The following is a 17,857-nucleotide window of genomic DNA, read 5'->3' on the forward strand; positions in this document are numbered from 1 at the left end:
AACAATTTCTATCTGCTGGAATTCATTTGCAATTCCCCAAATCTAGAGATGAGAAAACAATATGGAGACCAAATAGCTTGTCATAAAATCCCCTGAACCCATTTGGATGCAGTGTAATTGAGTGTTGCGGCTGCTGTGCGCTCAGGGCTTGAACAGAGCTCTTTAATCAAGGAAAGATGATTGTCTGTCCCTGAGTTCGACATTATTTATTACAATGTTGGTGCTGCTGCAGAAGAAAAAAGGAACGGGAAGTAAAAGCCCCAGACAGAGATGATACAGGGAGAGAGGGAGAGGTCCCTGAACAGCTGCTGCAGGATGAAAATGAAGGAGGATGAGACACGACAGAGAAATGACAAGGCCAGCAGCATAATAGCTATTGATTTATCAGCCATCTCCGCAACTGTCCCCCACTAACATTTGCGGACAGGCAGAAGAAAGGAGGGAGACAAATAGCAGAAGTAAAAACAGCAAAACAAAGTGGGAGTCAAGTTAGTGCACTTGAGTGAAGCTGGAGTACACTTGAGGGAAAGCAATCACTTATCATAGAGGATCTGTGTTACATGCTGCCAGCTGTTGTAAGGACGACTTCTAACTTTTTCATCAACCTGTGGCATGCAAAGAGCGAGGAAGAGTGGGGGACAGTGAATGTGTAAAGCAGTGTTTTTCACTCAGTGACATTACTTCTGTGTGAAAGGAGGCTTTGCTTCAAGGACGTGGATAGAGATTTAATGATGGCTTTTGTAAAGGGAACACGAGCAGTCTGCCACGGTGCTTTAGTTAATAGCAGCGCTGCATTCACTTACTGTCCAAAAGGTAGGCTTTCAGCTTAGCTCTAAAGGCATCTTAAAGCGTTAGCGTCAGTGTGAGGAGACACAGGGAGAGGAGAGAGCACCAGAGGGTGTATTGAGGCACATATCAAATAACCACATTTGCACACGTTTGCCTGTTTTGAACTATTAACTACAAATCACCTATGCTTTATATTACTGTCGACAATTTTCCAATTATGTGCTTGATCTACTTCCTTCCTTCCTTCCTTCCAGGCTGTTTTAGTACATTCCAGTATAGTATGGAAGTCAACTTGCAGAGACTTGAAATGTGCTTTAGATAGGTGGTCTGTCGCAGAAAAGTTAATTTATTGCTGCCGTTTTGAAAAAGAAAAATATGCAAAAATGTCAAGTTGCTGCAAATGCCCAGAAGTGTGCGGTTACAATTTCTGAAAAGTGAATATCTGCTGGTTTAATTGGTCTTCTTTTATAAAATACTAATATCTTTGGGTTTTGAACAAAACAACAAACTTGCTTTGGGAAGTTGTGATGGGCCTATATTGGGACATTTAATGGACCAAACAATAAATGGATTGAGTGACTGTCAAGTGGATTTTTACATTATATTAAAGCAAATGTAAATGAATAGCTGCCTGAAAGTAATAATGGAACCTAAAAACATTATATCAAAAATAATGGTTAGCTGCAACTCAACAATAACGTAAATCACGTTAAGACTACACATTTAAAAATGAGCAACCTCTTCTGTGTTACAATGGCTATACAGTACCGTTTTTTTTTACGTAAATCAATATCACAAATTTTGTATGATCTTAGCATATAGGTTGACATAAAAGACTAGAATTAGGAAGAAAAAGCAGACGTTACAGACTTCAACACAACAGAACATGCAGAAAAACCAAAGCACTGACAAAGACATAACATGGAGTGTAAAAGACCATCCCACTCACCCTCGACGGAGGCTGCTGGGAACTCACCATCCACGTTGTAGACCTTGAGGCCCGCCAGGTGCTTGGCTGCACGGGACTTGGAGGCGGAAAGCAACGCCGGGTTATTGACTGGGAAGTCACAGTAGTAGTGCTCTAAGATGGCCAGAGCTGCCCGCTGAATGCTGAGAAGGGAAGAAATGGAGATGAGCTTTAGCCAAGGGAACTGTTCAAATCCATGCAGCTCTATGCCAGCGTGAGAGGCTGAGCTCTAAAAGTGGAGAGAAGAACGTGAGAAACATTAGCCACAGGACGTTTTTCACTTGTAATACCAAATACTAAGAAATCCCTGCAGTGATTCAACAACTCTTCTTGCTGAATACAGAAGTAAAGGAAAGAGAAAAGGAGAGGGCAAGGAGAAAAGAAAGTGTTAGCTCAAAGACCTTTTTTGCATTCTTTGAAAACTTGGTAAGATTGAAGAAAAAAAAAAAAAAACTTCTGGTATTTGTTGAGGACGGGGGGCCTTGGAGTTGGGTAGCAAGGGGGAGAGAGACATTTTCAAATGTACATCTCTTACTTTTTACACAATTAAAAAAAACTCACATATCCACCTGACATGACATGAAATAAAGAAAAAATACTGAAACGGCAGACAGAGAGAGGGGACAGAAGGGGACGAGGAAGGGAGATGAGAAACATAAAGTCACCACCTGAGAACTAATGGATCTAACAGTAATACTTCATTTAATGACTTAGTGGGGAAGTCCCTAAATGCTGTGACAGCAGAAACACAGAATGAGAACCACAACACTTTTCACACAGATTAACTCTTGATAGTACATAAAGAAACACAGTAAGGGGTCATCACACTGTCACACTGAGAGCAGCGTGAGCAACAATTCACTGGAACTCCTGTCTGTAGACAGCAAATCAGATTTTGACATTTCTTTGTTTCCTAATTCTTAAATGTTCACATCCGTTACCAGGATGTATGAAAGAGAGGGAATAAGTAGAAGCAGTTGGAGACTGGTGTGTGCTCCGGAGCAGCAGCCACAGCCCACGTCCTGATCCTACACACTGTGGATCTCACAACATGCCACGTCTTGTCCTTCATAACACAGCACTATTAAACCAATTGTTCCCGTTATACAACATATATCATCAGCTCTTTCACTGTATAATATACTGCCTCCGTTTTCCTGGAAGTGAGAGATTAAAGAGAAGAGTATGTTTTTAAAGAAGACATATAGTAACACAATCTTCCTCTTGCAAAAGTAAAAAAGTAATGCTCATTCTGTTAACAGGCTAACCTTCATATTAAAGCTGATGCAATCTTCTTTTCTTTTCTTTTTTTTACATGTAGTATCCACGGAGTTGCTTAAAATGATGAACCCACACCGAATTACTGACTTTGCAGTTGCCCTCAGCTTATCTATCTTGTAACTTATTGTTTCGGTTTAATGGCCAGCAGCTCTACTGTTTTGCCTCTCACAGCTCTCATCAGCATCATTTCCTCGTGCAAGAGGCAGCTGTTTTCAATTTAAAAAGCTCTGATAAATGTAGTGTACACTTTGTGCCCAGCACCGAACAGACAGACAGATAGCAACCAGCTAGTGAACATAGAATAGGATTTAATGGCTAAAGAGCTAGTAAGATATAACAGAGCAAAAAAGAGTGAATATGGGACTTTTATTCATTAGGCGGACACCAACATGATCCTTAAAGAATGATGTTAGTCCGTATCTGCTAGATGTACAACGTTTGATAAAACATGTTCACCATTACAATTTTGTGCAGTAATACTATCACCAATAAAATCAATGAACGCAAAAAATATGACTGTAGTTTAAAGCATACTGCTCTGTTGTGTCGCCACAAAAGCCAGTTCCTATGAGCTGCATTTGGCTGATAGGACGGGAGCAGATGTTGACAGCTGTTTACGGACCCAGAGCACAACTTTACTGTTCAACACTGGGCCCCTTTCGTTATGTGCTTGTATGGATGTATTCATAGGTGTGTGAGCCCTCTGTGTGTCATTCTTTAGGCCACGTGGGTAGCTAACTCAATATACATGAACAACAGCACATGCTAGCCTGCAGCATGCGCTTCCTGTTATCCCAAAGCAGGACCACAGCTGACATCTGAGTCACTGATTAAAGCACTTCTAGATACTTTCTGACCTTGTGTAACTTCAATTCCTTCCTCGGAACAAACCTTAAATTGAGTTATGGGTCATTTCAAACACCACAGGCAGATACAACCCACCCAGGCAGCCAGTCTGTATTAAAGTAATAAATATTTGGACCAAATACTTCAATTGTGTTTGGCTGCCTTTATACTGGAGCGTGTTCCAAGAAACAGTTTTACTCTATTAAGTGGATATCTGAAGGTACAATGTACACATAACTGACCTAATTTATAATAAATTAGACAGTAAAAAAACAACTATATCCAATTTGCAAATTGACAATTATGTGTCACCAAAAAGCACTAACAGCAAAACAGTTACATGATCCAAGCAATTCTGGTTTGATGATTTCATACTATAGGAGACAACAAGCATTGTGCAACATTTTAATACTCATATTATTTCAGCAACAGTGCTTCCCTCATAAGACAGACCATTGTAGGAAAATAAACACATCAGGAGGTGTACTAAGCAAGGCCGGAGGCAGCGCTCATTTCGGCCACAGGAGCACCAAGGAGTGATAGCAACTCTCACGGTTAACTCAAGAGACCCAGGCTGCCCCTTAATGCATCAAGCATTTAGAAAGACAGGACTATTGTTTAGTGGCCACTTGCTGAGTCAGAGTTTCTGCCGCTTCCTAAATTCAATCAATTATTAAGCCACGCAAACATGACACAACCATTCAAACCAAGCAGCTGCCCCGGCCTACGTAGCGGCATCTTAAGGTGAAAAGAAGAGTCACTGCAGACCACTTTGTAAACCTGTTGCCTTTGAGACCAAGGTAGCAGACCATTGCCTTCTCTCATGTTACTGCTCAGGACTGACCAGTCAGAACGAAAACTGGGAAGTCCCCAGTAGTAAAAGTGTTTAACCCCCACCCTCTCTGGCTGTGAGGAATGTGTTCATATGTAACTTGTCAGGTCTGATAAGGGGACAAAAAGGCTTCCTCCGGCCTTCAGATTGGCATCAAAGGCCAGGCACACTGAGACAATCCTTCAGAGCCTCTAGGCCCAGGTTAGGTCTCCAATATAATAAGGAAAAACATGGATGCCAGAAAATCAGGAATGTGAGCAGCAGCCGGCCCCTTTTAGTAGAGGAGATACATGAGAAATTGGCTAAGAAAATACACCCCCTCGTGCCTGGGTTTCTCTGAATGATGCATTGTTCGTGTTTGTGGCTACATGTGCATTAATCATTAGCATGTATGTGGTGCAGTTACCCACGCACAGACACTCATGTGTCTATGTTTGTGCGTGTCCATGCATGTGTGTCTGGCTGACCAGATGCTGCGGCCCGGTCCGCAGGGAGCACTAATTATCAGCGTGTTTACAGTCACAGACGGACAACAGAGTGTGGCCAGGCCTGCTGCTGGCCAAGCAGGATGAATGGCACAGCTCACAAAGGACAACACCCGGCGGACGGACACACACACACACACACACACACACACACACACACACACACACACACACACACACACACACACACACAAACACACACACACAATCTGCACTTTTCATAGAAACAGCATTTATTTGCCAAAATGATGATACCACTGGCTTTGAACCGCAGTGAATAAATACAAATGAATTAGCTTATGCAACTGATATGCTTCTTTACCTTACACATCTTGATTTTCTTTGATGTTCATAGTCTAATTAATTATTTTAGGGAACTCTCCGGCTATTCTATAAATTGGTCAGAATCAGAAATTCTACATTCTTCAAGGTGGACAGACTGGAATGCGGAGGATAAGAACATCCCTTTTAAAAAAACCTCCATAACCAAGTATTTAGGTATTCACATATCATTGAACCTTTCACACCTCTCCAGATAAAACAAATTACCACTCTCCCTCATTGGATTGTATCACAACCATAAAAATTAATCTACTACCAAAACTCAAATATCTTCCCCTATCTACCCCTCCAACATAGTGCTTCAGAGAGTTAGGCAGTCCAGTCATTCAGTCACATAGATATAGCTTATATATATAGATATATAAGCTAGATATATATATATATAGATATAAAGCTTTAAAATCAACCCTCATTGCTGGCAAAACTTAAACAGATCTTCAGCGATCTTCTATGAGACCTTGTGTAACAGAATGTTGTTTTTTTGTTGCCATACCAACCAATACATGGACAGCGGACCTTAACCTTAAATCTACGGATTTTTTACGGAAATAAAAACATTCAGCACGTCAAACAATGCTAAAAAAACAATAGAATCAATATAAGATTCTTAACACCTGACAAAACATGAATTACACATCATGGGAGTCGAAGCTGGGAGTCAGTGACCAGTGACTAATATATAATCAATTACATGCTTTGTACACCCATAACCAAATTCCTTCTATTCTCTTTAAACCCCCTCCTCCTGTGTACTCCTGTTTTTTGGCACCTGGCATATTCAAGCCGTCCAGTATTGTGTTCATCTGCGCAGGCTTAATCAAAGAAGGGAGAAGAAAGAAAGAAGAAAGAAGAAAAAAAAGCAGCAAAGACCCAGCTTAGCCAGGTTCATTCCTTAGGGTCTGTGAGCTGTCCATTACAGGGCACGGCCCAAACAACACAGGCTTTGAAATCTGGAGGCCCGGAAGGCTTTCACAATTGCACTACTCTTCACTTTTTGGTGAGTGTGAATTTTTCAAAAAATCTAAAAGGTACCATTTTGGGTTGAGAAAATAATTCTATTTCTTAAACTAAATGTATCCAGTGAATTATCTAACAAAAACAAAACAAAAGTCACAATGTAAAAATAATGTGTTGAAATATTGCCAGAATTTTTTAAACGGCCAAACATCAATAACGCCATATGGGCCTAAAACTTCAGTTGGTTTCACTGCTAGTCATGGCTGTTTTCAGTGCCACACACACACACACACACACACACAAACACACACACACACACACACACACACAATTAAATCTGAGTTAAAGCACATGATGCTTCAGCAGTAAAACTTTCAATGGCCATGCTGTACATGTGCATATGATTGGATGCTACCAATCAGCTGATAGCCACACAACTGGTAAGTGAGCCAGTGTGTGTGAAGCATGAATTAAAAGAGTGTTGCTAAGAATACTACAGCTATGGCACCATGATTTACTTAAAGGAGTGTATGTATAAAGTACTTAAGAATAGTGCCAGGTATAGTTAGACTCACATCAACCACACAGATATTTTGGCTGCTCTTTGCAGATATATCTTACTTGTGTTTGTGTATGACCATGTTCAGCTTTACCGTTTATAACACAGCCAGATTCATTCTACTGTCTTTAGTACAGATAATTGTCCTTGTTGTGTTTGACTGCAGTCATTCGGACCCCCTAAACCCTCTGGGTGCAGGGCACAGAAAATACGAACCAGTCCATCTGCAACACTACAAAAAATCCAGATCTTAGTATAAGAGCAGATATAGGATAAGATTTCATCTATCCTGTCATAAAAGAGATCCATCAATAAATCCATCATGTTTTAATAGATCCCGTAAGCAGTGTATGTCGGAATGGGGGTTGCATATTGATACCAGGGAGCAACAGGAGAGCTGCTTTGCTAAAAACCTGTCTTTCATTCCCACATACATTTTAGGATTCTTCAACACTAACCGCCCATTAACTATTAATCCCACGTTCTGTATTCTGAAGTTCTGCCTCCCATAGCGTTCTCCCTGCCTTGGTCTCCTGCGTCTTTCCTCTGTACTCCGCCCTTTGTCTGCAGGAGTTTCCTCTCTGAAGTCTTCCCCACCATCCTTTTTTCTTCTGACACAATTTCCTCACCCAATAAGACACTTTGTCTACAAGCCTTTGTGTCTCTGCATTTTCTTCCATTTCTGGCTAAACTGTCAATCTCCCTTTCTACTTGATCACCACTCTTTATCAGTAAGGCACATCCCTCAGTTTCTATAATTTCCTCTACAAATCCCTTCCTCCCATTTTCGAGTATGTAACCAGTGAGTTCCCTCTTCCTTTCCCACGTCTCTGACTTGTGGTGTCCCAGTTTCTATCTCTCCTTCTGCCTTCATTTCACCCACACATTCTATTTTCCCCTCCCTTTCATCAACCCCACTTTCCCCTCGTCTATCCCCTGGTGGCTCACATCAACCTAGTTCTCTTTACCTTTTGTCTTGTCCCGTCCTCTCACTCCTTCTGTCTTCAATCTCTAAATGAACAGAGGACACCTGGGTATTCTGCTACCTTGCTTACATTGCTAACAGCTTCCATTAAGTAAGGGATAATTTAAAGCGAGCCAGGCATTGTTGTAAATTAGAACCCTGACAGGGTGATGCAGGACCCAGACGAAAAGGGGTTCAATGTGCATTAACGACCCGCTTGTGGGACAATATCCTGGGTATTACACAGCTGCTTACTGAAGGAATCAAGGAATTTGACAAAACATATTGATTTTAAAATGATTTAATTGTTTTAAAAATGGTCCCCCAGAGTCTAAGATCAGAACTGTGTCCATAGCACAATCTGCTACAAAGAAATACCAGACGGTCAAATGCCGTGATTGACCAATCAGAATCGAGTGTTCAACAAAGCCGTGTAATTATTCTCATTCATCTATGCCATGAGCTCCATTGTTGTCCAAAAGATATTAAAAATGTCTAAATGAGCCACACTGTAGCATTAGGTGACATGTTCCTCCATTGACATGAAGACATACAGTTTATTTTGACTCAAGCCCACGTACATAATCCTGCAACCCAAAATACCTCCAAAAGCACCAAATATGTTAATATATGTTCATCCATATTCCTTTTTCCCACTTGTTGGAGTAATTTTAGCTAAAAACTACAGTGTCCAGCGGTTTTAGGAAATTACTGAGCCTTGAATAGTTAATAACTCTCAATAACGATCGAATCACTTGACATGTCTGCAATGATTTAAAGGAACATAAGAATACAACATATATAAGTTCAAACAGTGTGCTTCTCACCTGAGCTGTCCCAGGTTGTAGTGCCTTATCTCGCCATCTGTGGAGCGAGTGACACACACAGAGAAGCACGGCTGGAGCTGCCGGAGCTCCAGCAGGACAATGGCCAGGTAGTGGATGAAAAGCAGAGCATCCACCAGCGACACGGCGTACTGCACAATGCCCTGATAGTTCTCATCCTATGAAGAATGACGTTTTAAGGGGTCATTTGTAGCTCTTAATGGAATATATGCACACAATACAGAACACAGACAAGATGCAAATCAGTAAACATTTGTGAAGACATTTCCGAAGCATAAAATACTCCTGCAGGGTTAAAAAGGAGATCATACACATGTAAGACAAAATGTAGAGCATATGAATATTTAGATACGTTTCAAAGGATTGCAAGCTTTTTAGACCCTGTTTCTGTGTCTGTTTTCCTACATGCATTCTGAATGAGGGGCCAACTGGGATATGAAGTTAGGGAAACCAAATATCTGTGTTTTGGTTGTTTGTGATTTTGTTGGGCTTCTAAAAAGGCATTAAATATGGATGTGTCTGCAATAAATAAAACCTCTTCCATTGCTATTGGAAACATTTGCTTCTGTGTGTGTATGTCTGTAGACTTGAAATTCCATATATATATATATATATATATATATATATATATATATATATATATATATATATATATATATATATATATATATATATATATATATATATATATATATATATATATATATATATCTCTCTCTCTCTCTCTCTCTCTTTTGTTGTTTAGTTAGAGTCTACACTGAAAAGCAATGATGGCTATAATATTTCATGCCTACATTCCCTTCCCTTAACTCACCTGTGATTCAAGTATTCTGACTCCGTAGAACAGCCAATAGGAAACCACGAAGAGCAGCACCAGAACGGCGAGCAGCGCCCGGAAAACAAAGACCCGCGGGAGGCCGGCCCGCGGCGGCCTGAAGAATAACGCCCAGACGGCCAGAAGCAGTATGAGCAGCTTGAAGGCCACGGAGATAAAGAGGCCTTCGCAGGCCGTGCCGCAGCTCTGCAGCTTCTCCGGCCAGAGGAGGTGGGGGAGCACCAGGAAGGCCAGCGGCGTCAGGAACACCAGCAGGCCGAGGATCACGGCCAGGGCCAGGGTGAAGTAGCGGCGGCAGTCCAGCCCCACGCTGTCCTCCAAGTCCTTGGTGATGCGAACAATGTCCTCCTGAGAGAGGCTGTGCTCCGATGTGCCCGTGACGGCTGTTGTGGTCTCGCCCCAGTTGTCATCCTGGAAATGAAGGAAACAAAAAAAAGATTTAAGGCAAAGAGTTCTTTATTTTACTTTTTGGGAATGTCTATATTCTGTTTTCTGTATATCTGCCATATTTCTTTTTCGTGCAGTTGTGTAGGTCAGTATATGTATACAGTATCTTATACATTTTTAACATATACGTATGTTGATAGGGGATTTATTTCCTTTTTCCTTCGGGTGCAAACTGGCCAAACCCATGATTATTCAGATGATGCCTGGGAAAAAAAGAAGGTCTCTTTTTACTTAAAAGGTGTTGTCTAGGTTCACAGATTTCCTCGCGTCTTCAGTGAAAGGAAGAATGAAAGGAACCGAGATACCCCCGTTGACTTCAGCAGGTCTAGCAAATGCACAATAACAAAACCACAATGAAAGAGAGTGGGGTTTGGCCCAATATGGCTACGTTGCTCAAGGGGAAAAGTGAGTGAGAGATGGCCTCGGAGGGTTTAAAATATTAGAAGAGAAAGCTTTCATCTGAACATGCATCAGACTAACATTTTCCTATAGCTGGGACTGCATTATTTTTTGCTTTTGACGTCAGCTCAACAAAAGACATGGAAGGTTATTTCCATGCATGTGAGAGAGAAAGGGAATAGAAGATAGGAAGTGGAAAAAGTAAACAGAGCAAGCTGCCAACTGGGCTATGCGCTGACGTCTGGGTCTGACTGCATCCGCAGATAATGAGGGTCAGCGATGTCGGAGCAGAGCCTCTAGAGCAAGAAAGATAAGGACTCTTTACACAGCAGTAACAACAAGCTGCTAACGTGGCTCTGTGAGTGGCTGAGTGCTGTCCCTGCCAGTGAGAAGGTAACTGATAATGTACCGCCATCAGCTACAAGAACATTCAATAACCAAAGGCACTGTCGCCAAAATGCAATACAATTCTAGAATCCTATTTTAAGGATTGTATTAGCCTCGCACTAGCAGAGAGGAGATGCATTATGATCACTTTAGACTGAGGGGGTTGGGAGGTGGAGGAGGAGGCTGATGGTGCATTGGGACAGAGTATCCCACTGGCCTCAGGGTTAAAACAGCAGAGAACCAGATAAAGCAGAACAATGGGAGGACCCAGGCAGAATGCTCAGGTAGTCTCTGAAGCTGCCAAATATACTCATACACTACAAGAACATTTTCACTATACGTAATACCAATACTGCATACACAAATATACTAGATGGAAAGAAAATCGGAAGAAAATTCATGTGTGCGCCATTATTTTTTCCACATCTTTATTACCAGATAAACATGGTAAGACGTAAAACCGAGGTGAAAAGCAGTTTAAAGGCTATCATGCAGAGGAAATCAAAAATGTTGAGCCTAAACTTGACGTAACATTTTCTATTAATGGCAACACTATTATTCATGGGAGACGACATGTTAAATGTTTGCTTGTTGGTGTAGGTTTTCACGGACCGTCTTGTTGATGATGTCTAGCTCTGGAAACCGTCTCAATTTCATCTGACCTTTGACATGACAATGAGGTTGTAAATACTCATCTCCTCATGCACTGCTGTAGAAAGACTCAAATATCACAAGCGATCTGATGAGCTTTAAACCAGACGGTGGAATGCATGACATGGGTTCAAAAGGTCAAAGAGTGAAGAGGTCAAGACGTCTCTACGAGGACGCAACCTGACGTTTAGGTGTGCTAGAGGGCCAAAGTGTCTGCATCTCATTTATCCATGAATGAATTTATGATAAGTAGGCAGATTTAAGATTTAAATCAAACTGAAATCTAAATTAATTTAGAATATAATTTCCTGAAGTTTGACTTGACTTGTGTGAAAATTACAATGGATCAAAGTGACAATAGATCAACATCATATCAAGTTTATATTTAACTTGGGAATCTGAGGAGATTAATAGTGTGTTCCATTTGTGCTCGGAAATCGGTTATCCAACAGAGTGGCCCGAGCTAGAAATCCAACATGGCTGCTCTGTGCATCAACAGTTGTGAAAGCTGTAGTAACGTACAGTTTTAAGTATTTCTGTCTTATTCGTGTCCTACTGAATCAGTCGTAAATGCAGCGCTGTCCATCTTCTGTTGTTGCGCTGTTTGTATGCACAATAACAGCGTAACGCGTTGTTAAAAACTGCCATTGCTAACAAAGGCTAACCCTGCTAGAGCGGATGAAAACAATGAAAATCAGACTTGTAAATGGAATGCATTCAACTCGGGTGTGACGTCATTCCCAGCTTCGGCTTCCGAGTTACGAGGGAAATGAAACACGCTATAATTGTCTCTGACAGAATACAGTAGGTACAAATGTCTGATTACACAATACAACATACACACAAACATGAATAATGCATTTTTCAGTCCACTCAATTGGAGTGGAGACTGCTTTTTAAACTGAACGATGAAAGCCACTTCATTAATAATGAGAAAGGCGGATTGAAGAGGCCCTCAGCCTCTCCACAGAGACCTATGCAACAGGCCTTTTACACACATGAAAGAATTATCCCCTACAGAGTACAAAAGTAAGCACAACCTCATTATTTTCTTGTTGTAGTAGCAGAGATAAATGCTTAGCACAAGGCGAGCCACGACCATTGCTTACACGAAGATTCACAAATCATTAGGGATGACAACTAGCATTCCAAAGCAGTTACACGTTAACACTGGAGATATTTTGTCAAAACAAAGTTGGAGGCCCTTTTACATGCAGAAGTGTTCTAATGGATCCATTTGCTGTTGAGTACAGAGCATCTTGACTGTTGACAAAGTCTCAAGTCTTAATCTGGTCTGATTGCCATCTAGCTGGTGAACACAAGCATGCTCCGTGTGTGTTTGTGTGTGTGTGTGTGTGTGTGTGTGTGTGTGTGTGTGTGTGTGTGTGTGTGTGTGTGTGTGTGTGTGTGTGTCTGAGTAAGGAAATCAATAGGCATTACTTGAAAGGAAGAGTGTCGGATCAAAGTGTACCTTGAGAACACCAAGGGAAGACATGATTCACAGCTTCTCATGCCGACACTCATCAACACTCATCGCTCATACAGACTGTTTCATACCTCTGAATCACACACTGCTTAAGGACTCCTTTATGAAGTCTACTACCAGTTTTACACAACAAGGACTTACAAAGACACATAAGGGTAAAAATAAGTGATACTGCGACTACAGTAGAGTCCCTTTTTAAAGCAGAAAAAAAATCCACTATCTCCAGCCACTCCAATGTGAATATTTTCTGTTTTCTTTTAGTCTTCTAGGATAGTAAACTGAATATCATTTTTTATTGTTTTGGACTGTTTATCAGATAGGACAATACATTTTAAGATGTCACCATGGGCTTTGTGAACTTGCAGTGGACAATTTCTTTGCTGACATTCTACAGAGTCCAACATAGATTGCATGCAACCTTCTCTGAGGACTGACCTTAGGTGTCAGACACGGCTTCATATTTCCACTAAACCCCATCCCACTGATAAGATATCCGGTTGTGTTGAAAGACCACATCTGTATGTCTGACCCCTAAAGACAACTAGAGCCAGGAGACGGTTAGGTGCCTGGCTCTGACAGATGTTAAAAACCCATTTAAGGACCTCTGAATTTGACTAATTAACACATTATATCTGGTTTTTCTTCCTGGAATCTACCCTGAGCTAATTATGTCCTGGCTCCAGCTTAATAGCTTAATGAACAGTCATGACAGTGGTATCAATCTTCTCATCCAACTCTTGGCAAGAAAGCAAATAATAGTTGTTCATTTGTTTTGTTGATTTTTTTTACCAATCGTTTTAGCTCTACTAGTAAGCATTGATACGTACATTAACGTAGGGAGAGGAAACAAAGAGGAAAAGGGCAAGAGTGCAACAGAAAGGTTTGTTAACAAGACAGCCAATTAAAACGAGAGGGATTGATCCAGAGAGGGAGGCAAAGTAAGGCCAGTGGAAGTACAAGGGCCAGACAGGATTACCACACACACAAACCATCATGTGAAACCCTCCGCTCACAACGACGTATGCGTCACGAATATACGCATCTCTACTAAACACCTTTCAGGTCTATTCTTGTCCTGCGTCTACAGTGATTTATTCAACTCCGACAAGGTTTAACAAGCAATTCTTCTGATCCGGGAGGAACTGGGGCGTCACGGTGGAGACTAAACATCTGAATAATGGAAACATCCAATATGACGTGTTCTCAAATACCACTCAACAAGAGAAGAGAAAAATTAATAAGAGTTGAAGACAATGTAAATCTACAAAATGCACGGAAGATGTAGGACAGCAGAGTACAATGTGTTTGTATTGGCAATCTAGCTAGCAGAAACTGGATGATAAACCAAATAGCTATGGATGTGGAATATATTTGGGATTCTTGCTGAGAATTAGATAAGAAGATTGATCACTGATAGAACACTCTCATATAGGTCTCATATCAGTCTTAAATATGAAACTAGAGCCTGGAGCTTAGCATAAAGACTGAAAACAGGACAAAACCGCTAGCCTGGCTCTGTCCAAAGTAGAAAATGTCTACCAGCACCTATAAAGCTCACTAATTAACATATTTTGTGATTCAATGTGCTAATTAGTACACTAATACTTTGTGTCTTTATGCTAAGCTAAGCTAAGTGTCTCCAGGCTCTAGCTTCATATTAAGTGTAAAGACATGAGTGGTATCAATCTCATCATATAACTCTTGGCAAGAAAATAAGAAGACAAATATTAAACTATTTCTTTAACACGTCTTAGTGAATGAAACACAGCAATCAGCAATACACTATCTTAAAACTTTGTGATTACTCTGGCTCTGCTTCAAATGAAAAGACTGGCAATTTGTTCAGCCACTAAGGAGAGCAAAGCAATTATGTATAGCCAGGAAACCAAAGCACGGACAAAAGACTGTCTAAAAAGAGTAATCTAGCACTAAGCCAAGCATCCATAACAGCAACATGTGCAGCCAACTCTTGATGATATCACTTTCTCCATCACACCGACCCAGGAAAAGACACAACATCATTAAAAACAGTTGAGCTGAGCAGTTACCAAAGTATGGCTAGAGCGGTTTGATAAGAGGAAGAATGTGCCATCAAAGAATTTCTTTGATGAAAATGTTGGCCAGGCTTGGAAACTAAGTGCTGCAATATGATACAGTGGCTGCTGAGCTTTAAACACATCCAGCACGACATTTGAACTGCACACAGGCACTTGTTTGGATGCATCATATTGCATGACAGGACTGCTCGTTGGGATTGGAGACATTTCCTGAAGGTATAGGCCCTCGCTCAAAAGGCCTTTAGGGAGAGTCTGATGATAAATGATAAGGCAGTTCCAGCTGTTTTTGAAAACAACAAAAAACATAAAATTTCTTACATTAATGCATATTAACAACTACATTTTGCAGTTAAAATCAGAGAAGCCAGAAAATCTTGCGTATGCGGTCCTGAGGAGATTCTTTAGAACACAATAACTAGCATAAGCCTTCAACTGGTTTATCAAAACAACAAAAAACACTGAGCCGGTATTTATAGCACACTAAATATGTACACTAACATGCAATGTCGTGCATTTACAAAGCTTTCAGCAGTGTATTTTCTGCATTCTTCATCCACCAGAGTATAAATAACAGCTATTGTTTCTCACAGTAAATCAAAATATCCACTAAAAGCCGGTTTTCTGTTGTTCAGCTATAAGTGGACTGCAAACAAAGCTCCTCGCTCAGTGTAGGAACCACTGCACTTTACACACTCCTGGGAGGCAAGGTGTGTGTGTGTGTGTGTGTGTGTGTGTGTGTGTGTGTGTGTGTGTGTGTAAATCCTAGCAACATGCATCCCAAAGAGCTCTTTACAGCCATTTCAAACCACCATCAAACTGTGGACAGCGTGCAAGGCTGCCAAGAACTTGTCAGAACAAGGGAAGCACTTCAAAAAGTTTCCTCTACTAATTTGCAGGGTAGAGGACTGACAGTGAGACAATGGGAGACTGACAACTGAGCAGCACTTAAACAAAAGAGGTTTGTGGCAGTATGGTTGAAATGAAGTATTCACAGAAATGTCGGTTAACCATCCGTACAGGGGAATAGAGAAAACTTCTGATTTAGCAAAACACAGAATGTGGTATAGCAAATATAACGTAGTATCAGAGCATTAGAGTGACTTTGTAGAATTACACTTGATGAGTCAAATAGTCTATTTAGTAGTAGGGTAAAGACGTTCTTTGCTGAGTCAGAAAAATAAATGTCAGTCATTACAAGCATTCGAGTGGCTAACAAAGTGTGGGAGCCCTTTTTAAGTATAGTTGGTGTGAAATATCTCCACTAGGGCTGCAACTACTTATTTTTTTCATGATCAATTTCCGCATGAGGTGATGTCATCAACTAATCAATGAATTAAATAATATGTGCCGCTGTTATCTCCAGTTTTATGTGAAATTAACAACACACTAACAAATAACTTGTACATAGAACTTCATTAAAGTGAGTAAAATAATAGTGAATTGGCTAACCTGGAAACAAAAAGGAAAACCAAATGGAAAAGGTCCATCAGAGAAATCATATAATTAGGAAAACTTGTGACGAGTGCCGACAGCGAAGACACTTGGAAACTGACTAAATTCAGGCCAGCTCAGGGTTTCTCACAAGAGATTGTGAGAACATGGTGGATGGACCTTGGAGGGGGGTCTGCGGGCCTGCTACCCAGGAAGAAGATTTTGTACATTTTAAAGTTCAACACTTTTATTTCCATGTCAACACAGTTGATTGGAATTTGTCAGGTTAAAAAAGGCAATACATGTGGCCAGGTTGGATCAGGGGTAGAGCAGGCGCACATGTACTGAGAGGTTTATGCCTCAAAGCAGAGGTCCAGGGTTCGGATCCAACCTGCACCAATTTCCTGCATTACTATTATTATTATTGCAACTTCCAGTAAAGTGTCTTGTGCAGTCTATGAAGTGCATTTGAATAAGGTGCATTCAATACAAGTTGACTCTGCAAGGTGCCTGGGCATTAAGGAGCCTTATAGTGGCAGGGTACGTACTATTACAAAAGCAGGATGTTTTGCCCTGGGACTTTAAAGTTAAATCCATCTGGTGGACTCAGTGACAGAAACACTTCACACTACACAAACGCTGTAGCGGCACACACTAGTGCCGCTACATACATATACCATACTGTACAGTACAGTAATAAGCATATAAAGCAGCTTGTGCCTGGATAACAACTTGTGTAGTGTAACATTCACGGAGACATCAAGGAGCAAGATGGACCTTTCTGTCCTACCTGGCTTGGTTTAGTCCCTGGTCCACAGCTGGACACTGGAGGTGAGTTAGTGTTAGAGTCTTCTTCAATGGTGGTGACAATGACTTCCTTTATCTCCTCTATGGTCTCGCAGATCTCAAGCATCTGCAACACCTCATCCCCCGCCTCCATCACCGTCTGCGACTGCATCCCAAAGATTTTTCAAAAAATTCCCCAAAACAAATTTTACCTTGGCCCAGTTCCCTCAAACATCGACTCTGTACTCAGCCACTGCTTTCCTTTTCCCGATCCATCCCAGAGTGACTGTGTGTGGGTGTGTGTGTGTGTGTGTGACCTCCCTGACTCTCTACTGATCTGCGGCCCAGCCCCGCTTTTTCCGTCTTTATATATAAATCTCTCCCATCATGCCTCAGGAAGCATTGTATGGGACTGTGCGCTCACTTGCCACATAATGTCAGGGGCTTTATGGAGAAAGATAGAGAGCAACGGAGCGCGGGGAACAGTAGAGAACAAGAAGGGGGGGGGGGG

At 41.2% G+C, this 17,857-nt stretch overlaps 1 protein-coding gene across 9 annotated transcripts in view; it reads right to left on the reverse strand.

Moving 5' to 3' along the window:
- Window positions 1-17,857, reverse strand: part of LOC117939270 (vang-like protein 1) — a 44,795-nt gene that overhangs the window by 3,424 nt on the left and 23,514 nt on the right. For 7 of the 9 annotated variants that reach the window (XM_034864474.1, XM_034864475.1, XM_034864477.1 and 4 more), the window contains 3 exons: window positions 9,682-10,113; window positions 8,850-9,025; window positions 1,739-1,899 (listed from right to left, as the gene is read on the reverse strand). In XM_034864474.1, the coding sequence (XP_034720365.1) occupies window positions 1,739-1,899; window positions 8,850-9,025; window positions 9,682-10,113 (769 nt within the window). Of the gene's footprint in view, window positions 1-1,738; window positions 1,900-8,849; window positions 9,026-9,681; window positions 10,114-17,350; window positions 17,779-17,857 lie in introns of those variants that run through there. The other 2 variants (XM_034864481.1, XM_034864480.1) reach the window with 2 other exon arrangements.

Source organism: Etheostoma cragini, chromosome 24 (genome assembly GCF_013103735.1).
Source record: "Etheostoma cragini isolate CJK2018 chromosome 24, CSU_Ecrag_1.0, whole genome shotgun sequence".
Taxonomy (NCBI): Eukaryota; Metazoa; Chordata; class Actinopteri; order Perciformes; family Percidae; genus Etheostoma; species Etheostoma cragini.